This window comes from Conger conger, chromosome 16 (assembly GCF_963514075.1).
Source record: "Conger conger chromosome 16, fConCon1.1, whole genome shotgun sequence".
NCBI lineage: Eukaryota > Metazoa > Chordata > Actinopteri > Anguilliformes > Congridae > Conger > Conger conger.
The window spans coordinates 17,060,450-17,081,872 of NC_083775.1; the positions used below are offsets into that span (position 1 = coordinate 17,060,450).

The 21,423-nt window shown below is 45.6% G+C and overlaps 2 protein-coding genes across 2 annotated transcripts; both read left to right on the forward strand.

Moving 5' to 3' along the window:
* Positions 1–1,618: 1,618 nt before the first annotated feature.
* Positions 1,619–5,069, forward strand: btbd17b (BTB (POZ) domain containing 17b). Its single transcript, XM_061223273.1, has 3 exons — positions 1,619–1,829; positions 2,578–2,869; positions 3,739–5,069. Exons 1-3 carry the CDS (start codon positions 1,619–1,621, stop codon positions 4,835–4,837), a joined length of 1,602 nt encoding a protein of 533 aa, XP_061079257.1. The 3' UTR covers positions 4,838–5,069.
* A 2,348-nt stretch (positions 5,070–7,417) lies between these two features.
* map2k6 (mitogen-activated protein kinase kinase 6) lies at positions 7,418–20,779 on the forward strand. Its single transcript, XM_061224058.1, has 12 exons — positions 7,418–7,606; positions 12,801–12,867; positions 14,320–14,368; positions 15,333–15,446; positions 16,184–16,303; positions 18,025–18,141; positions 18,565–18,616; positions 18,857–18,984; positions 19,259–19,336; positions 19,699–19,838; positions 20,117–20,162; positions 20,531–20,779. Exons 1-12 carry the CDS (start codon positions 7,516–7,518, stop codon positions 20,606–20,608), a joined length of 1,080 nt encoding a protein of 359 aa, XP_061080042.1. The 5' UTR covers positions 7,418–7,515; the 3' UTR covers positions 20,609–20,779.
* Positions 20,780–21,423: the final 644 nt, after the last annotated feature.

Genomic DNA, 21,423 nt, shown 5'->3' on the forward strand with positions numbered 1-21,423 from the left:
ACTACCTTACTGTGCGGGATGTAATTAAGTGAATGAATCACTTGCACCAATAAATGCCACCAGGGCCAGGCTTTGTGTTTCATTTAAATTTTAAACCGCTTAAAAAAAAGATGAGTCATAAATGTAAATTATTATCTTTAAAGTAAAAAAGTATGATTTATTACAAAGGCTCCTGACGTGATATGAATTTGGTGTCATGAATCACCTGATGTCAACGTCCTTGCCCCTGCGGCAGGTCAACGGTCTATCACAGGAATTAAATGGTAAATGGTTGGCATTTATATAGCGCCTTTATCCAAAGCGCTGTACAATTGATGCGTCTCATTCACCCATTCATACACACACTCACACACTCACACACCAACGGCGATTGGCTGCCATGCAAGGCACCAACCCGCTCGTCAGGAGCATTTAGGGGTTAGGTGTTTTGCTCAGGGACACTTCGACACAGCCTGGGATCGAACTGGCAACCCTCCGACTGCCAGACGACTGCTCTTACTGCCTGAGCCATGTCGCCCCATAATGCATCTCATAAGAATGAGTGGGCCTACCTTTGTTGTGATTCCAGTGGGAATCTGTTCCCATCGGGACAGGACCCTTCAGCTGTTAATGGCTCTAGATGGTGTGGCTGGCTCTGGCTCTGAGCAGCACTGAGCTCATGTGAGCGAGGAGACACAGGCCTAACTGTGCCGGCAGCTGTGCTGGAATTAAATATTCCGTGAATATATATACTGTGAATTAATATACCGTAGATTTCCAATTAAAACAAGCACTATGTCTGTGCAAATCCCTAACAGCAAGCACGATATACACAGCTATGGTTCATGGTTGTATGTATGTCTCTATTGAACACACCCACCTACCACCCTCACAGCTCAAAATAACTGGATCAGTATTTCTTAATGAATGAACAGGTGGGTTGACATGGGGACTGACTGTGGCCCCCAGGCACTGTGCCTATCCTCGCCCCAGCTGTCCCTCCATGCAAAAAGGGACTCTTTAATGTATTATTTACTGAATTATTGCTTTGGGAAAATTTAGAAAATGTTGTGTGTTTACATTTCTTCTGTAAATGAGTGCCTGATATCAGCAGTATAAAGAGGGTCAATGATATCAGCGGTATGAAGGAGTGAATGATATTAGTAGGAAGAAGGGGTGAATGATTTCAGCAATATAGGGGTGGGTGATGGTTCAGGCAGTAAGAGCAGTCGTCTGGCAGTTGGAGGGTTGCTGGTTCGATCCCCGCCCGGGCTGTGTTGAAGTGTCCCTGAGCAAGGCACCTAACCCCTAAATGCTCCTGACAAGCTGGTCAGTGCCTTGCATGGCAGCCAATTGTACAGCGCTTTGGATAAAGGCGCTATATAAACGCCAACCATTTACCATTTACCATTTACCATTTACCATTTACCATTTGGGTGATATTAGCAGTATGTACAGGGAGGGTGATATCTGCAATATGAAGGGGTGAGTGATATTAGAAGTATGTAGGAGATGAATTATATCAGCGGTAAGAAGGGGGTGAATGATATCAGCAGTATAAAGGGGTGAATGATATCAGCAGTGAGAAGGGGGTAAGTGATATCAGCAGTAAGAAGGGGTAAGTGATATCAGCAGTAAGATGGGGGTGACTGATATCAGCAGTAAGAAGGGGGTGACTGATATTAGCAGTAAGAAGGGGGTGAATGATATCAGCAGTGAGAAGGGGGTAAGTGATATCAGCAGTAAGAAGGGGGTGGCTGATATCAGCAGTAAGAAGGGGGTGACTGATATCAGCAGTAAGAAGGGGGTGACTGATATCAGCAGTAAGAAGGGGGTGGCTGATATCAGCAGTAAGATGGGGTGGCTGATATCAGCAGTAAGATGGGGCGGCTGATATCAGCAGTAAGACGGGGGTGGCTGATATCAGCAGTAAGAAGGGGGTGACTGATATCAGCAGTAAGAAGGGGGTGACTGATATCAGCAGTAAGAAGGGGGTGGCTGATATCAGCAGTAAGATGGGGTGGCTGATATCAGCAGTAAGATGGGGCGGCTGATATCAGCAGTAAGACGGGGGTGGCTGATATCAGCAGTAAGAAGGGGGTGACTGATATCAGCAGTGAGAAGGGGTAAGTAATATCAGCAGTAAGAAGGGGGTGGCTGATATCAGCAGTAAGAAGGGGGTGGCTGATATCAGCAGTAAGAAGGGGGTGGCTGATATCAGCAGTAAGAAGGGGGTGACTGATATCAGCAGTGAGAAGGGGTAAGTAATATCAGCAGTAAGACGGAGGTGACTGATAGCAGTAAGAAGGGGGTGGCTGATATCAGCAGTGAGAAGGGGTGACTGATATCAGCAGTAAGAAGGGGTGACTGATATCAGCAGTAAGAAGGGGGTGACTGATATCAGCAGTGAGAACGGGTGACTGATATCAGCAGTAAGAAGGGGTGACTGATATCAGCAGTAAGAAGGGGGTGACTGATATCAGCAGTAAGAAGGGGGTGACTGATATCAGCAGTGAGAAGGGGTAAGTAATATCAGCAGTAAGAAGGGGGTGGCTGATATCAGCAGTAACGGCGGCTGAACCTGCTTTGATCCGGTCCCTGCAGCCGCGCTGAAGCCGGACGCCGGCCTGGAGAGCGGCTGGGCCACTATCAACCACTCCATGGCGCTGGTGCAGCGGATGGAGGCTCTGCTGGCGCAGGGGAACAGCAGCGACGTGGGGCTCCGGGTGCAGACCGCCAGCTCAGACGAGGTGAAGGTGATCCAGGCCCACGCCCTGGTGCTCTCCCTGCAGAGCGAGGTGTTCGAGGAGCTCCTGCAGGGCCGCAACAGCAGCACGCTCATCCTGACCGAGCCGTCCGAGTGCACGGCTGTCTTCGACAAGTTCATACGGTGAGCGGGTGTGTCTCCAGTTTGTGATGCGTAGCTTCGAAATGTGGTTCCAGTTCTCATTGAGGAGAACTGGAACCACAAATAAGCAAATATTCTGTTTAGCAAATAAGTTTTGATTACCCTGAAGAAATTATGTAAAAGTTAGTCATTTTCTACCCTAACTTCTCACTGACACTGACAAGGGCCAGGAGTTATCATCAAAATGCTTTTGTGGTTTGCATTGTAGGCTACATGCTCCACCTAGTGGCAGATCACATTATCACACCAGCCCTTGAGATGACAGCTGGTTAGGCCACACATACAAGACGCTGAGGCCAATAAAGCCAATGAGCTTGTGAATAAAAGTGTGGTGACCTGGAAACTGATTGACTTTGGTGTGTGGTAGTTTGGCTGCCGTGCTGACGGATTGATTTTCTCATACCTTTATACTCACTTGTTCTAATTCTTGTTCATATTGTTACACTTAAGATTGTCCACTTTCAATATGTGGCATTGGCAAAAATGTGTGCTGTACCCAAATAAATAAAAAAACAAGACTTTGGCCTGTCTAAAAATAATGTCCTTTGCTTAGCTTTTGTGGATAAATTAGACCATTGTACTCCCCGTGATGGTCAGGAAACGCCTCAGCTCCGGGTGAAAGGAGCAATATTCCACCCTGTGGTCTCGAGGCCAAGCCCTTCACCCAGCTCCCCTGTCCCTCATTGGCTGGCGTTAATGCATCTTTTTCATCTGATTGGCTGGCATCTTCGCAGGTGCTTGTGTTATGGATCTCCTCTCGTTGGCCGGTGTGTGCACAGGTCCCTGCCACAGGTCCCTGTCACAACGTCTCATCCGGTGGGCCTGTCTCCCCTTGGCTGATGTCTCTGCAGGTATCTGTACTGTGGCGAGCTCTCGGTCAGCCTGGAGCAGGCTGTCCCCCTACACAAGCTGGCCAGCAAGTACCGCGTGTGGGCCCTGCAGCAGGGCCTCAGCCTGTACATGCGGCAGCACATGGCCAGCGACTCGCCGGGGGGCCACGTGGTGGGCTGGTACCAGTACGCCACGCAGACCGGGGACGCGGCCCTGCGAGACACCTGCCTGCAGTACCTGTCCTGGAACCTGTCGTCGGTGATCCAGAGCGGAGAGTGGGCCGCCATCGGCGACGAGCTCCTGCTGGCCCTGCTGCAGCGCTCCGACCTGGTCCTGCACAGCGAGCTGGAGCTGTTCGAGGCGCTGGAGGCCTGGATGGAGCAGAACCGCCCCGGCATGCCCGCGGCGGAGACGGCCGTGCGGGCAGTGCGCTACGCCATGATCCCGCCGCAGCAGCTCTTCCGGCTGCAGAAGCAGTCGCCGCTGCTGCTGAGGTACCAGGAGTCGGTGCGCGACCTGCTCTTCCTGGCCTTCCAGTTCCACGCCGCCTCCCCCCAGACGCTGGCCAAGTACTTCGACGTCAACTGCAGCCTCTTCACCCCCCGAAACTACCTGTCGGCCGCCTGGGGGGCGCCCTGGGTCATCAACAACCCCACCCGCGACGACCGCAGCAGCAGCTTCCAGACGCAGCTGGGCCCCAGCGGGCACGACGCGGGGAAGCGAGTGACGTGGAACGCGCTGTTCTCTCCGCGCTGGCTGCCGCTCAACATGCGGGCGCCGTACGGCGAGCTGGCGGGCGCCTTGCAGCCCTCCCGGGCGGACGGCGGGGGCGGGGGGGCCGGGGCGGGCCGCCCGCGCATCATCGTCACGCCCGCCACCTCCAGCGCGGACTTTGCCGGCGTCAGCTTCCAGAAGACGGTGATCGTGGCGGCGCGGCAGCAGGGTAAGGTGGTGGTGCGCCACGTCTACAACTTCCACCAGAGCACCGAGGAGACGGGCGACTTCCTGGCCAACGCTGACCTGCAGCGCCGGGCGTCCGAGTACCTGATCGACAACTCCCTCCACCTACACATCGTCGTCAAGCCCATCTACCACACGCTCGTCATTGCCAAGAAGTAAAGTAAAAAGGCTAAAAAGTGCCACCCAGTCTATTCCCCTAACCCCGTGTCATTGACCCCAGTCACACGCAAACATAGCATACTCATATCACCACCACCTTTCTCTCTGTCCCTATCAAAGATAACCGGATCCGAAACCTTCACTGTGTTTTAGTAGATAGATAGTTTTTTCCTTCTTTATTGCAGTCCCGTACTGTCTTTTGTTACAACTGCCGTCTGTTAGTAGGAGCGTAACTAGTAGGAGCGTCTACTAGTTCTAGACTAGTTTTAGCAGTGAGCACAGCGTGATCTTTACATAAGATCTGAAGGTACCTGGTTCTTTCAAGCAAGTGAATACATACAGTAACCTTTCCTTTCTCATTCATCTACATTTACGTTTTTTTTACAAAAGGTACACTTGTGTGTAGCACGCAGCACTGTTCACCTTTTCATGTTCATCGCTAAGCTGCAATTGAAGATACGTATGGGACAGAATGGGAACGTTATCTTCTTAATCGTGGTTGTCAGTTCTCACTCTGGAAGGTGCTATTACACTTTAGCAAGAACACTCCATTACACCTCAACAACTCATTCACGCATACAGTGCAGATATATGCTGCTAGCTGCTGTATACACATAATAGTATATTACAAAAGTAGCGATACATCATCCACAAAGGTAAATATGCATGTTTATGAATTATTTATTTTCATTCTTTCCCATGGGCCATTGCCATGGTTTCTGTTATAAGTTTATTACCCTGCCTTGTTTATTAAAGGTGTAGTGATCATTGTAGTTTTAGTCCAAAGTTGCAATAAAACTAGCTAGGATTGTTCTTACTATACTATTTTCATATAGTTCATAGACGATTTATAGAGTTCATATACCCCACTTATTCACAGAGCTGAAGATGTGTGCATCTGGTGTGAGGGTGGAGTTATGGGAAAGTTGATTGGGAAAGTAGAGTTGTAGGACCGGTGTAGGAAGGAGTCTGTCCTGTATTATTTGCAACTTTGTCAGTGCTGAGTGGCGTTTATTTATTCTGCCCTTTTCCCTCCGTAAATAAAGAAAAAGATACTTTTTCCCCTCAGTCTGTTGTCTGCTTTGTTGATAGTTATATCCGTTAATGAAGAAGGGTAGTAATAGATGTAGGCTTCAGAAAGTATTCAGATACTCTTCACTTTCTGCACACTGTGTTATCGATTTAATTTAATATGGATAAACTTGCCATTGCCCATCGATCTACACTCAATAACCCATAAAGACAAAGTGAAAACATCTTTTTAGAATTAGTTTTTGCAATTTGTCCTGACATGCAGTGTGAATTGTGGGACCATATATACACAGGTGTGTACCTTTCTAAACAATGTCCAATCAATTCAATTTGCCACAGGTGGACTCCAATCAAGTTCTGACCATAACTGTGCCACAGCAAACAGACATTACTTATAAGTAAATAATGTAAATAAGATATTTCAGTTTTTGATTTTTAATAAATTAGCAAAAATGTCTAAAAACATTTTATCCATTTAAAATTAAATCTACAACAAAATAAAGTGTTGAAAAAGTTAAGAGATCTAAATACTTGGTTCTAAGCCACTGTATACTGTATGTGTGTGTGTGTGTGTGTGTGGGTGTGTGTGTGTGTGTGTGTGTGTGTGTGTGTCACAATGGTGTGAAGAATACCATCTAATAAACCGTTATTACCATTTATGCACTATTATTTGATGCGATCCATTCATTGTGTTTAATTATAAAAATATCGTGTGTAGATGTTCTCTAGACATCGAAAACATACGTCTTAAAAATAGATTTCGCCTAAAATATAGGCGTGCTAGATTGTCGCACACAAGACGGTCGGTCAACGTCAGCTGCATGTACTGTAGATAAAGAGGTGCTCCCCTGCCCCTGTTATGTAAACATGAATGTGCACGAGCTTTCAACGCTTTGCCTGTGCGAGGCGCATGGAAACTGGAAAGACTTGTTATGCTGCACAATTAACCAGACAGGAAGCGGTGGCTTTAAAGGGATGCCCGCGCACCTTCCTGTCCCATATTGCGAGGAAGGTAACTATAGCACTGACCGGTTAACCAAACTGGTATGAAACCATACAAATGGCATAGCCTACACAATTAGGCATTGGCAAGCACCTTATAATCACTGACGCAAAAATGCAAGCAATTTGGCCTTGATCACTGACATTGTGAGAGTAGTCTTATTAAAGCATAAGGCTCCAGTATTTGTAAATAGTTGAAAGCATTCCGCACGTCTACAGGTTCTAAAACATTACGTACAAAGGTAAAAAAAAAAAAAAAAGATTACAAAAAAGATATGAAATTCAGTAAAATAACCGCCTTATTTTCCAAACACCTTAGACTACACTTCCCACAATCACTTGCGCTCCGGGCAGGAAGAACGTCTTTTCAGTCAGTCACTGATCCAAGTTAGAAGCCTTCAGCTGCTAGCCTTGGCCCATCATGTAACTGCAGCTGAGCTTTCCTTGCAGAGCTATTGCAAAAAAAAAAAAAAAAAAAAAAAACATCGCGTGCCGGACCGTTTTGCAAGGTGTGCATTTACACTTTCGCTCACTGCACGGAAACTTGCAACCCTGAGGCAAAAACCCTGCAGTTGCATGAAGGTCTGAATTCGTATTTTGCATCTTTTCTGCAAATCAAGCCGCTGAAGCTCCAGGGAGAGTGGATGGAGGGAGGGAGGAAGAGAGAAGGCAAAGTCTTTTGTGCTTCCCCTCCCCCCCATCAAAGCAAAGGGGAAATGTCTCTGCCAAAGGGAGGTAAGATTATTCGTGCGATCTGTGCATAACCACGGACATGCAATTTAGGTTGCATTCTTTGCAAAGTGCATTGCTGCAAGTCAGGTTTTCGCCAATGCATTGCATGCAGAAGTGCTGGGTTTTTAAAGGGATCGGTTACATTTCCTGTTTTGGATCTGCCCTTTTGCAGAGTTCCCGGTAAGACGATGCTTGCAGCAGGCTAGTTGAGCTGTGTATTTACGATATGTGCATTCTTTTTCCCGGGAGTTATGCCAGCTAGTTCAGTTTTTTTGTGCATAATATAGAACTCCCAGAAGAGTGCATAACGGAAACATTCGCCCTTTGAACGTGTCTTAGAGTTTGTGTGATGCATATCCCTAGAACAGGATTTATGCACAGCATGCATCTGAAATGTCCCTGCAAGGTGCATCGATTATTTGTGTTGCTGTCAACTCATCGATTAGTTATAGGTATCAAGTCTAGGCTATGTAAGGAACATGACCTCGTTAATGTGCAGTTCCACGGCGGCAAGCGTATAGCTATAGCCTAATATATGTTTTAATATTATTAGCAGCTTGCTCATGTTCTGTTTTCATTGTCGGGATGCGTAATGGAAAATATTTCTTTTTGTAGCAGACGTCTCATCTTCCAATCCTTGTGCTGGTGGCATTACACTATTGGTCTTTGCAAATATAACACCCTAAAAATAGAGGATTTGCTCCAAATGCACACTGCTCCAAAACAAGTTGAGGAACGGGATATTAAAATTCATAATGATCTTATGACACAGTACATAGATTAGCTGTTTATAGAACATCGTTCATAACTGGCAAAGGAAAAAAAAAGTATTTAAAAAGTTTGAAGAATGTTCGGTCGCGTGCTTGCAATACTTTCCACATTTGAAAAATCAAATCATATGTTACGTGAAAGGATTTCCAAACAGTGCAGGGAAACATGACCCTTCGCCCAGTTTAGCTAATTGTTCTCGCTACATTTTGTGCCCAGTACAGCGTATAGGGGAAAACTGGACAAAACGATTTTCCCTACAAACCCCTTATATAAATAAAAACTGCACTTCGATTAATGCAAACATTCCCTTTAACTGAAATTGAAGCATATAGGCAACCATTTCAGGTAAGATGCAGATTTCTCAAACCTATATGATATGTCTGTTGCAAAATGCAAGTATGGCCTAAACCAACCTTAACACTGGGTTTGTTTTCCCATGGTCCCTGGTCTCAGCCTGTGGGTAATTTTGACCTCTTTCAGTTATCAGAGGTATTTCAAAAGTAATTTAAGTGTTTCTGAATTATATTGGATTTTACTGTGAAGTAACCCTTTTCAGGGCCAGTCACCATAACTTTGTTTTGTTCATAAAGTGCACAAATAAGCCACAAAATCACTTTAGCTCAAGCTCAACCTCCAACAGAACACATTCCATAAAGGGCTTTGAAGGGGGTACTTGCCCAGATGTGTCAAAACTTCAGTCAGTTTGAATTGGCTCAGTAATATCCAGTTGATTCTTCAGTCAGAATGAAAGCAGAGCATGCCCCCCAAAAGTTATAGATTTGAAGTCTAAATCTAGAAAGATTAAAGTACTTGAGATATTTAAATTTAATATCTCAGTGCTTTAAGTTTGCAGTGTGCTTTTATTTAAACGCATCTGTTTCCGAAGGATTGGAACGAAACTGCGGTGCCCAAGCCCTGGGTTTTGTGAAAAGTTATTAAGTACACTGGCTGAACTGAGCCAGTATCCGGCCTCCAGAAGCCCGTTGTGAATTTGTGGGGCTCTGCAGTGCAGAACTGTACAGAAGTTGACGGTGTGCAGAGTGCTGATGTATTTAAAATGTCTGGCACACGTATTGAATTGGGTAGGCTTCCCGACTAGCTGACAGTGCTGAATAAAACATAAAGACACTTGGCTCACATGCAACTGGGGTAAGGGGAGAGAAGGGAGGCTGCTAATTACCTTTGGACATTGTGACGTCTGATCCAGAGCGGTTAGTTTAGGGGTAGCTCACAGGTTAAACGCACACGCTGCCAGATACCGTTTGTTCTCCTGCCCCAAGGCATTCCCCTTCATCACTGCGAGCCTTGATTTCTAGGTAACCTTTGCTTTTTTGGCCGTCCCATTGGATTGGCACTTAATGTTGGATTTTTTAAATTCATGTCTTTGCCTTAATGTCACTTTGATTATAACAGTCTTGTCCTCTTGTCCATGGTGTGCGGGTGTACAGCTTTGACATCCAATCCTGTGCATATTTTGCTGCCGATCCTTGACCAGGATCTGACATGTGAGAACCTGACAGATCTTGCGGTAGCTCCTGCCCGATATCGACAGTCCCAAGTGCTTAGGAAACATTCGCCTGCTGTGGCGTCTCATTACACGGAGGACTGGGGAGAGTGTGCACTTGGAGGGGTTATCTTAAGGTCTTGTGTTTGCTGGGATGTAGCGGGGGCTTTCTTGCGGTGCCCTGAGGGCTATGTGCAAGGGGAACAGACGTCTGCTCTGTGACTGATTTCATGAGGGACACTCTCTCGCCTCCCGTGTTGAGAAGGGTGTGTCGTTGTGTCACTGTTGCAGGACAGAGACCACCGTTGCAATAAGTCATTTCCTAGGGAAATAATAGCCATTATTTCACACTTTCATAACACTTTCTAAATAAGTACTTAAAAGTAAACGTTGTAATATAAACGAACCCCGTGAAAAGTGTTTGAAGATTTGAAATACTACAGTTACCAGTTACAGGGGGCCCCGGTTTAAAGGAAGGCTTATAAGCATTAGGTTTTGGCCAACCAGGGGTTTGTTTTTCCATGTAAAGACCCTGCTGTAGTATCATTGCATTGCACTGCCGGAAGCTGGTGCTTACTGAATGGCATCTCCATTCCCCGAAGATCTCCTGATCGCTGTATATGATGGACCTGCCATGTTTGTGCGTGTAGAAGATCTTGCATGCATGTTCCCCAGGTCCTCGCCACACGTGTGTCTAAAGCCACTCAGGCATGCACAGTATTCTCTATGCCTTTATCACACACAGGGATCAGAGCAGGGAGCACAAGCCACCCAAAATGCACGCATCCCATTGGTTGCAGACCCCAGATTATTGTGGGAGAGCTGAGCTAATTTGAGCAACATTTTTTTCTTCCTCTCTCATTTTATCTCTTTCAATCTGTCTCCACCTCTCCTCTCATGCTCCCTCATTCACTTCATCAGTTCAATTCAACAGTCATTATCTCTCTCTCTGTCTCTCTCTCTCTCTTTCTCTCTATCTCTGTTGTTTCCCCCCTCTCTTTCCTCTCCGTCTGTTCTCTGGCTCATTCCCTTAGGAATCCAGGAATTCCATTGAAGCATTTTTTGCATTCCTGGAGTTCTGGGCAGAACAGTAGCCAGTGTCCTGCGGAAAAGAGAGGGCAGTTTGAGAGAGATTGTTCTTATTAAGGAGTGCAGACATGCAATATAAACTGGGGCATGGGCAACTGCCCACAATAAAATGAATGAGTAAAATGACAGCCCTACACAGTGACTCACAGGCGAAATGCTTCACAACCAGCCGCCTGTCCGTCAACCTTTCTTTCTGCATTTGGTAGTTGCCAGTGATCCCGATTAAATGCAGAATGGCGGCTCTGCCAAAGCGTCTTTGTGAGCTCCGTGTAACTTTTCCATTTTAATTACGGTTTGGAGTGGCACTACTGAAATATCAGTCACATCATTCTGTTAGGCTGCGCTGTAGAAGTGTCCAAAGTGTCCATCCCTGCCCACTTCTGAAATCGTTCAATTAAAAAAAACAAAAACATGTAGCCTCATATTTAAGTGTACTGTCAACATGCATTGCAGATTACACAATTGGCAAATATTTATTGTGTGGGTATTTGGAAATTATTTGTGCAAGTAGCACTCTGGTGCTGAGGTTAAACTGCAGTGAAATCAGCTGAAGGTTTAAATAGTGTGTTTGTGTGTGTTGTGTGTTGAGACTGTGTACGCACAATGGGCAGGACTTTTCTTTTTTCTTTTTAAAAAAATGTATTTTATTATATTTTTGGCCTGTTTTCATGGATTCTTCTTGCATGTACTCTTAATGGAACTGAAGATGTGGCATGTATGTGTGCGGGAGTTTGTGTACTGTGTGCATGTGAGAGAGAAAGTGAGCGAAAGAGTGACCTACTTTACCCGTAGGCCCTGATGTCTGGGTCTCTGTGCTGCTAACAGGGTACACTGGAGTAGCATCACAGCGACGTCTGCTTTTGAGGCCTTAATCAGCTGTGTTCAGAGCAGCCAAGTTGTGAGTGCTGTGTGTGCCACACAGAGGGCCCCTTCCTGCCATTGGGGCCACAAGTGCTTCATATTTCAGATGCTTTTACTTAAAGGAAAAACCAACATTTTGGGAAATATAAGTTTTTTCCGATATCATTTTCATTTTTGCGCATTCACTGGCTCAATTTCCGTGTTAGCATAACATGTTAGCTTAACTCCGAAGCTGTCTTATTTACACAAGGAATCATGTGTATTCGTCTGCTGGTTGAGCACTGTGATCTGTGCACCTTCTGAAGGTAGTTTAAAACAACTTCTCAGAAAACAATGTCTCTCTTTTTTATAATTTTCTTATTGCATGAGTATTTCAAATACACATTTATTGTATGGGTACATAAGACCGCTTTGTAGTTGCTGTAAGCTATAGTTCTTCACTTTGAAGGAGATAGGTTGCTGACTCCTATAGGCTTTAAGCCTTTATGCTAAACTAACACGTTATGCTAACATGGAAATTGAGCCAGTGAATGCATGAAAATGAAATTGTACATCTTGTCTAAGCTGGGTATGTTGGAAAAAAAGGTATATTTCCCAAACTGTACAGGCTATTATTACGGTGTGTCCATTTTAAATTAGCTATGGCTTTTTCCTCAGAAATTTGCTTGTTTCTGTCCAGTCTTGATTTCCATCATCTATCTATAATCATCATTCATAAATTGGGGAATAGGTTTCAGGAATAATCCAGAATTGACCAGGAATTAGGAGTTCTTTAGATGAATGGTCTCAACACCGGAGTTTTGTGTCAACAAACATGAGAAAACTGAATACAAATGGTGTATGAAACATACATTGACGTAACGGTTTTGTTCCAAAGTTATCCACACCTAATGCTGGAGAAAACAAAATGGCTGCCATATTCTTGACCCCGACCAAGTCAAACACATTTTTATCTCTTTTTTTCTCTTTCAGGTAAGAAGAAGAATCCTGGCCTCCGGCTTTCTAAGGAGGTGTTTGAACAACCCGCTCCAGCAGCAGGGTATGCCACCCACCCCCCCACCTCCCTCAACCTGCCCCAGCACCCTGATACTGTACAATGACAAATGAAACCTGCACTATATAACCTTTCTGTACTCCTGACCTAGACCATGCTTGGATATTAAGAAAAGTATTTATGTAAGAGGTTTCTTTAAAGTCTTGTGGATATGGCGTAATATCGTTGCACCAAAAATCCTATAGATAAATAGTGGCGGAGTAGTATAATAGTTGCAGATTTGATTCCCAGATGAAGCAGTCCTGTTGTACCCCTGAGCAAGGTGCCTCACTTGATTTGCTTCAGGTGGGGGCAGCCTGCTGCATAGTTGCTAAGGTACATGACTGGGACCCGGCAGGTTGGTGATTCAAGCCCCGGTGTAGCCACAATAAGCCACACACTGCTGTTGGGCCCTTGATGAGCATTGCAACCCGCATTGCTTGAGCGGGGATTGTCCACTGTTTAGTCTAATCAACTGGAAGTTAATTTTGTCAGCTATATTACAAATGATATACAGTATAATTGTAGTTCATGTAGATGTAGTGGGATCCTATGAATTTAAGTGTCTTAGCATTAATCTTCCAGCAGGTAAAACATTACCTAAATCAGCTGATAAAGCAATAATGCAGCTGGTTCTGTAGAACACAAGACCCAAGGTTCTCATAAACACAGATCTGAACGCCCAGCTCACCTAGTATTTATTTTCATATATTATTTGAATTTTAATGTATCGAAATGCAGTTAAATATCCAATCACATATGTATTGTTAAAAAGCTGATTGCAAAGTAAATCTAAGCTCAAGACGTGCTTTTACCGCACAGCGTTTGATTCTTCAAATGTCTGTTGCTCATGCAGTGCTTTTCTTGTTGCTTGAATACACAACACTGAGATGTGCTGTTCTTCATTTAGACTAGAGTTTTCTGAAACTACATTTGTCTTTGTTATAATTAAGAGTACTAGAATGAAGAATGGTCATCCCTTTTTAAGGGTCCCTTTATGTTCAGCAGTGGCGTAGCAGAAGTAACTTGGAGGGTGTAAACGGGGTAGCATATTCCATAAGGTTGTTGCACTTTCTGGATTAGCGTGTCTGCTAAGTAGGTAAGAGCAGCAGTGTCACTCAGTGGTGAAGTTCCACTCCCCTGCTACAGGGTATTAATAGCTGCCGGTCAGGGCGTGCACTAATGCTGCAGTCAAAATGCTCTGTTGGCTTCTAGATGCAGTGCTGTCAATACCGCCATAGACATTTTCAGATGCAGCAACACAACGGACTGTATGGTGATAAACTGTATGGAAGAAATGGTTAATGTGCACCTTGGGGGGTTTAAGGCTCTAACACCCTTCAAAGGGAAGCCAAATGACAGGGCAGGCGCAGAGTGAGCCGATCCTACACTTGTTGCGTGTTGCGCATTGTGTTTTCCGGAAGGGTCTCTTACCCGCCATGTTATCTCCCCTGACAGGGCCCCGCGGGACCTGGACTCCAAAGCCTGTGTGAAGATTGGAGAGAAGGTAAGAAACACTAGAGACCCACCCTGGCATTCCCTCTCTCAGTACCTACTGAAATGCCACTGGTCTTCCATCTGAGATGCCTTCAGAGTTGAACCCTGGGACACTGTGTTGCACCCCAGACCTCATTTTCATGTCATTTTGGCCTTTTTCTGGGGGTTGGGGGTTGGGGGTTGGGGGGGGGCAGCAGGGGGTCATTCCATGGGGTTGCAATTTCATTGGTTGCACCAACCAAAATAACTGCGTGTGGGTGGGAAGCCGACCTCTCCCCTGATGTTATCTTGGGATATCACACACACAGCACGCTCACACATACTCACATACACACTCATGCACACACACACAAAGTTAGTCTTGTTGAGCATTTGGCGTAGACTTCTATCATCATCTTAAAATTGTCAACGGAACTTTTATAACCCTAAATTAGTATGGGGCAAAACATTAACAAAGCCTGTGTTTTTGCGTCGGCCTGAAAGCTTGGTTCAGTGAGTCCACCCCCTGCGGCAGAAAGACCATCAGCCCACTCTGGGTGCACATCGCCGAACACTGCTGTAGGCAGCCTGGAATGCTCTTTGCTGCCTTTGAATCCTCTCCAAGCCCCACCTCTGCAACAGAGTGCTAATTTAGCACTTATGAAATACGCCATATTTTTCTTCTTCTACTACTCTGGCGAGTGATGACCAGTTGCGTTTGCCTTGAGTTCGCCAGAACATTTAGATTAGAGCAGTTAGCTCCATTCCATCTTTTACTCTCTGTTTGCTGGGTGTCCAAGGTACTTGCACATATGCAAAATGAAGCTTCAAAAAAGTCTAGGGCACCCTGTGCAACTGAGGATCAAAGACCTAAAATCTGTGACTTAACAGGTTCAAAAATGTTGCGGCTCAAGAACATGTAACAGCAACTCCTCACTTCTCTCTCCCTCTCCTTCTCCCTCTCCCTCCCTCCCTCCTCTTTGTCTGTGAGTCAGAACTTTGTGGTGAAAGCTGATGACCTGGAGCAGATTGCGGAGTTGGGGCGAGGGGCATATGGAGTCGTGGACAAGATGAAGCACGTGCCCAGTGGTCTTATCATGGCCGTGAAGGTGAGAGGGAGAGGTGGTTTCATAAAAATAAATAAACAAAAAAGGCTGGCCTTTTAAAAACATTATACTTGAAGCATTTATGTACTTCTAAAGATTCTTGTACTTCTTGTAGATTCTTCTGTGTATTGTCATATTCCTTCGCAAAATCCAGATGAGTCAGCTATGCAGGAAATGCTCTGCCTAACCAGTGTGGAGAAGGGGCCCTGGAGTGTAGCCTTATATTAGACCAGATTCATTTAGCAGCCCTCATGCAGACAGACTTGTATTGTGGATGTAGGCTATTATGAGCTGCATTCCCAAATCAGTGAGTGTTTGGGCAACATCACTAAAGCACTAATGGAAACTAGTGATGCTGTCCAGGGACCAAAATGCAAACCTTGAAAATAATTCAGATTATATCGTTACCAAGCCCAAAGGAAAAAACACATAAAATACCATAATCTGAATTGGTACAAGATTCAGGTTTCAGGATGAGCAGAACGCTTATGTTTAGGATGTATGTGTATGAGCACTTTCATTGTCCCTGACTGTGTGTGCGTGTGTGTGTGTGTGTGCGCGTGTGTGTGCACGTGCGTGTGTGTGTGTGCGTGTGTGTGCGTGTGTGTGCGTGTGTGTGCGTGTGTGCGTGTGTGTGCGTGCGTGTGCATGTGTGGGTGTGGGTGTGGGTGTGGGTGTGGGTGTGGCTGTGGCTGTGGGTGTGTGTGTGTGTGCGTGTTCGTGTGTCCTGTTGCCCCCAGCGGATTCGTGCTACCGTGAACACACAGGAACAGAAGAGGCTGCTGATGGACCTGGACATTTCCATGAGAACAGTGGACTGCTTCTTCACCGTCACCTTCTATGGCGCACTCTTCAGAGAGGTAGGCCCCTAAACACTTTCCATAAAGAAGTAAGCCCTACACACTTACCCCATCACTTTCTAGAATGAGGTAGACCCCCTAAACCCTTAGACTATCCCTTTCTAGAAAGGGGCATCACTCTTAACCATTACACCATCACTTTATAGAAGGAGGTTGACCCCTAAACCCTGACACCAACACTTTCTATAAAGAGGTACAATAAGCCCCTAAACCCTTACACCAACACTTTCTGTAAAGAGGTAGGCCCCTAAACCATTACACCATCACATATAAAGATGTAGGCCCCTAAACCCTTACACCAACACTTTCTATAAAGAGGTTGACCCCTAAACCCTTACACCAGCACTTTCTATAAAGAGGTCGGCCCATAAAGCCCTTACCCTGAAAACTACCAGTGAGCCCTTCCCCCTGCAATACAATTTGGTCCATGTGAGGATTGAATCCTCACACTTTGGAAGCACATGACACAACTTGGCAGGGGACGATACATCATCTCCCCAGGCAGAAGCCCCCAGCCGGGATGTACAGTAATATGAGAGTTGTGCAGTAACGCAGAGTAAAAGTATAGGAAACGTCTTTGGATGCTTTAGGTAACTTTCCCCATGTCCCACACGGTATTCCCCTCTGGAGACTTCATTCCCGGCTGCTGATTCCGTTTCCGTTATGCTTCTCCACTCCCTGACGGCTCCACTCACCGACATGTGGGGCTAACTCAGGTTATCTGACATTGATTCTGCTGTTTCACCAGGCTCAGATGCTAGCCTGCTAAAGGCTGGGGGCCAGGTTAACTAGTGTAAAAGTCTTTCTCTGTATTGTGGCTCTGTTGCAGTCACGCATGCCAACATGTTAACAACCGAATCACTAAGACCGGTCGTAATTATGCAATCAAAGAAAGGAAACGCCTCCTTTGTAGTTCTGTGGTTGGAGACGCTCATTAAAAATGCTCTGGAACAAGCTGGCGTGCGTGCACATCCAGATTACAAGGTGGCAAGAAATTAATATGGAGAAACCATCGACAAGTAGCGTGGCAACCATGAGAAAAACAAAACTTAAATGTACAGGCCAGGAAATGGAGATACTTGTCAACGAGGAGCAGTATAGTAACACAACACCATTGGAGAGGGACATTTAAAAAAATATCTATATATATATCAAATTAAAGGAACTTTGATGTTAAGTGGCATGCAAAAAATAAGTATATTAAAGGCATGTTTTTATTAATTATACGGAATACTACCAATTATGCTTTTGTGTGTTCAGCTTAGGTTTATGTATGCATGAACAGATTTAAAGGAAAAGTGTGAATTAATAATGTGTGTGCCTACCATGGCCTGTCAATCACTGAATTGTGTGAACCATTTGATCTCCATCCTTTCCGCAGCGTAAACACTGATTACCTCTGGTCCCTGACCGCAGCGTAAACACTGACTGGCTCAGGTCTTTGACTCATCTCCGCAGCGTAAACCCTGACAGGCCCAGGTCTTTGACTCCTTTCAGCAGCATAAACACTGACTGGCCCAGGTCTTTGACTCCTTTCAGCAGCATAAACACTGACTGGCTCAGGTCTTTGACTCTTCCCTGCTCAGATCCATGGCTCACTGTGTTAAAGGAGATTTGGGGTTTGCGAGGCCTCGCTCTCACACCACTACTTGTGAGATTGAGGCTTCGCCCTGGTTTTGTCCTGCCCTGTTCTGATTGGCCACCATTCCTTGTCTAACCAGGGTGACGTGTGGATTTGCATGGAGCTGATGGACACATCTCTGGACAAGTTTTACAAGATGGTCTTAGAGAAGGGGATGACCATCCCTGAGGACATCCTGGGAAAAATCACTGTCTCTGTGAGTGAAACTCTTGTCAACATGATCAATCTTAACTCATTGAAGTGTACCCTGGCAAACTTCTCTGTACGTTTAACTACAGTAACTTTTACAGTAAGCTAACTTTGCCATTTCTGCATATGACTGGATGTTTACTGTAAGTAATTATGATGACATTTCTTTTTGAAGAACACAAGCCTGGAGTGTATGACCTGCAGGTGCAGGCAGTTTCCAGTTCTTAATTTACAGTTAAAGTAAACTATAGTTAAGGTGTAAGTTCTCCTTACACTTTGCACAGTCAGGCTGTTACTGCAGTATATAGCTTGATCCAGCCAGTTCTGCTGGTCTTGTGGAAAGCGTCGACCCTTCTCTCCTTCATTCTCTCGCTGACTCCCTCCTCCTTTTTTGTCTCCCCTATCACCCCTTTTCTACCTCCCTCTCTAGGTAGTAAAGGCTTTGGAGTACCTGCACAGTAATTTACAGGTGATCCACAGAGGTGAGAGGAGATCTGGGTATTGTAGTGCTAAATTAAACACCAGTAACGTTTTCATCATCAGTATACAGTATTCTCCATGTAGAATTTGGCAGTCGTGGTATAAGTCGTGGTATATTGACTCAGTTTTACCTCAATAGATGCTGGTACTCCTTGTCCAAGTGGTGTAACTGGTGTAAGAGCCGTAGAATTTGGCCTCGAGTGGCAGGTGTGAGGTTTGAGCTGTCTCTCCTCTCCTCTCAGATGTGAAGCCCTCCAATGTGCTGATCAACACTGAGGGCCAAGTGAAAATATGTGACTTTGGCATCAGTGGCTACCTGGTGGACTCTGTGGCCAAGACCATGGACGCAGGCTGCAAGCCATATATGGCGGTGAGGGGATGTGTGTACGTGTGTGTGCGCATGTGCGTGTGCTTGTGTGTGTGTGTGTGTGTGTGCGGACATGGGCGTGCTTGTGTGTGTGTCTACATTTCAGCGTGCTTGCGTGTGTGTGTGTGTGTGTGTGTGTTTCTGTGTGTGCATGCTCGTGAGCGTGCTTGTGTGTATACACTGTATGTGTGGTGGGGGGTGAGTTGTTGGAGAGTGTTGTGAGTGTGGAAAGGGTCAAAGGTCAAGTGACTATGTGCTCTGCTGTTTTGTGTTTCAGCCTGAGAGGATTAATCCAGAGCTCAACCAGAAGGGCTACAACGTCAAGTCTGACATCTGGAGTTTAGGAATCACGATGGTAGGTCTTTCTATAGAAGCTTTGTCATTTAATAAAGAAAGCTAAATAAGCAAAGCTGGAATAATAATAATAATAATAATAATAATAATAAACTTTATTTATATAGCACCTTTCATACATAAAATGTAGCTCAAAGTGCTTTACATTAAGCCAATTACAAAGAATTACACATCACCATGCTGTCTGGCTTACTGCTGTATGTGTAACTGCACGTGTAACTGTTTTTGAGTAGGAATGTCGACTGTCTCTCTCTCTCTCTCGCCCCTCTCTCTCTGTCTCCTTCTCCTCTCCACTCTCTCCATTTCTCTATCCCTCTTTCTCTCTCTCTCCCCCTCTCCTCTCTCTCTCTTTCTCTCTCTCAGATTGAGCTGGCGATCCTGCGCTTCCCCTATGACTCATGGGGCACGCCCTTCCAGCAGCTGAAGCAGGTGGTGGAGGAGCCATCCCCCCAGCTCCCGGCCGAGCGCTTCTCCCCCGAATTTGTGGACTTCACTTCCCTGTGGTACACCCAGCTTCACTCGCCTCTCTCACCTCTTCCCCTCTTTCACATAGTCTATCCCTCAATTCTCTCTCTCATTCTCATCTGTCTTTCCCCGCTCCCTGCTTCTCATTCATATCCCCCTCCTGGAATCTATGTACAGTCTTCAGACACTGTGCACTTTGTAATAATTAGTAATAAACTTTTTTTATTACTACAAAGTAATCGTAGTATGAATGAACTGAACAAACCCATTTTTACAGTGTGGATGTAATGCCTCTCTCTGTGTGTCACTCCATTAGCCTAAAGAAGAATTCCAAAGAGAGGCCAGCCTACACAGACCTCATGGTGAGAGATGACTATTTTAACCAGCTGAAGTAGTGTATCACAACATTATGATTATTACCTCACCTGAATGTGCTGTACGATGAATTGTAAGGAAATGGCAGGCTTTGCTTCACTCAGTTCAAGCTGCTTTTCTTACAACCGGCCACTAGAGAGAACACTCTCTCCAGTGATTTCTTGGAAAAAAATTAAAAAATCTTCCCATTTTCATTGTGTTCGTTCGTTCATCGTGTACTAAATAAAAAACCCTTTGGCAAAAATCCTTCATCAAAAACAAACATCCATTCGGCATGGCTGTTTGTGTTTGTTGAAATTTCTGATACTGGCATGAATCTCATCAACCTTATCTCTTTCTTTCCTTTTTTTGGCAGCTGCATCCTTTCTTCTCTCTTCACGTCGCTAGAGAGACGGACGTCGCCACCTTTGTCAAAGTTATTCTCGGGGACTGAGGGGGGTAAGGCGAGTGGCACCTCCCATGTGCCCCTGAGGGGGCGGAGCTGCACCAGGCCTGCACCCGCCCACCTGGAAAACCCACAGCCGAGGGGCGGGGCCTCCACAGGTCCAGATGATTGACACCCGCCCGTTCAGTGCTAAGGGGTTTGTAGTACGGGCGGCAGACTTTTCCCACAGACCTCCAAACCTCTGGGGGAGGGGTGGGGGGGGGGGGGGGGGGGGTTTAGCTCAGAAGGGAACAAGCCTTCTTTTAGGAAATATTATTTAATAACTTAATATTATCATTATTACATGGTTATGGGCTTGGAACCTGAAATTTGCTCGCTCAATTGTCTGGTAAAGCAAACAAAATTTTTTCAGTAACCATACACCAGTATATATTGAAATCAACCTGGAGAATACTGTTCACTCAATGAATTCAGAGAGCCTCACATAGCAGAGGACTCCTGCTGCGGTCTCCTTTTCTCTGGCTCTGTCCCCAGCCGTCACTGCAGGCTGCCATTGAGTTGCATGCGGGTTCAGTTTTTCGTCAATATGTGAAACGCTTCTTGAAATCCTCTGCATGGTTCTAGAAACCAACTGAGATGTAACTGAAATTGTATGCTTACACGTGTTTGTAATTATAATATATGTGCACATATGTGAGCGTGCGGTCGTTCGTGGCTGGAGGCAGGTAGGCCAGTTTATCGCGCGGGACGTTTGCGGAGCTGTGTTGCTGAGTCGTTGAAGCAGTGAGTCGGCTTTTTTTTTTTTTTTCGGACCTTTTTGACAGTGTGGTGAGAACCCGCTTGACTGCTGCTGAGGGGGGGTT

What these genes read in the sequence shown, in the direction of transcription:
- map2k6 (XM_061224058.1), top strand. Translation starts at nt 7,516, where the DNA reads ATGGAGGGAGGGAGGAAGAGAGAAGGCAAAGTCTTTTGTGCTTCCCCT. An exon ending in GTCTTATCATGGCCGTGAAG is followed by an intron (nt 15,447 to 16,183) that starts GTGAGAGGGAGA and finishes TGTTGCCCCCAG; the next exon opens with CGGATTCGTGCTACCGTGAA. An exon ending in ATGGCGCACTCTTCAGAGAG is followed by an intron (nt 16,304 to 18,024) that starts GTAGGCCCCTAA and finishes TTGTCTAACCAG; the next exon opens with GGTGACGTGTGGATTTGCAT.
- btbd17b (XM_061223273.1), top strand. Translation starts at nt 1,619, where the DNA reads ATGGGGGTGACTGATATCAGCAGTAAGAAGGGGGTGACTGATATTAGC. An exon ending in GGGGGTGGCTGATATCAGCA is followed by an intron (nt 1,830 to 2,577) that starts GTAAGATGGGGT and finishes TTGATCCGGTCC; the next exon opens with CTGCAGCCGCGCTGAAGCCG. An exon ending in GTCTTCGACAAGTTCATACG is followed by an intron (nt 2,870 to 3,738) that starts GTGAGCGGGTGT and finishes ATGTCTCTGCAG; the next exon opens with GTATCTGTACTGTGGCGAGC.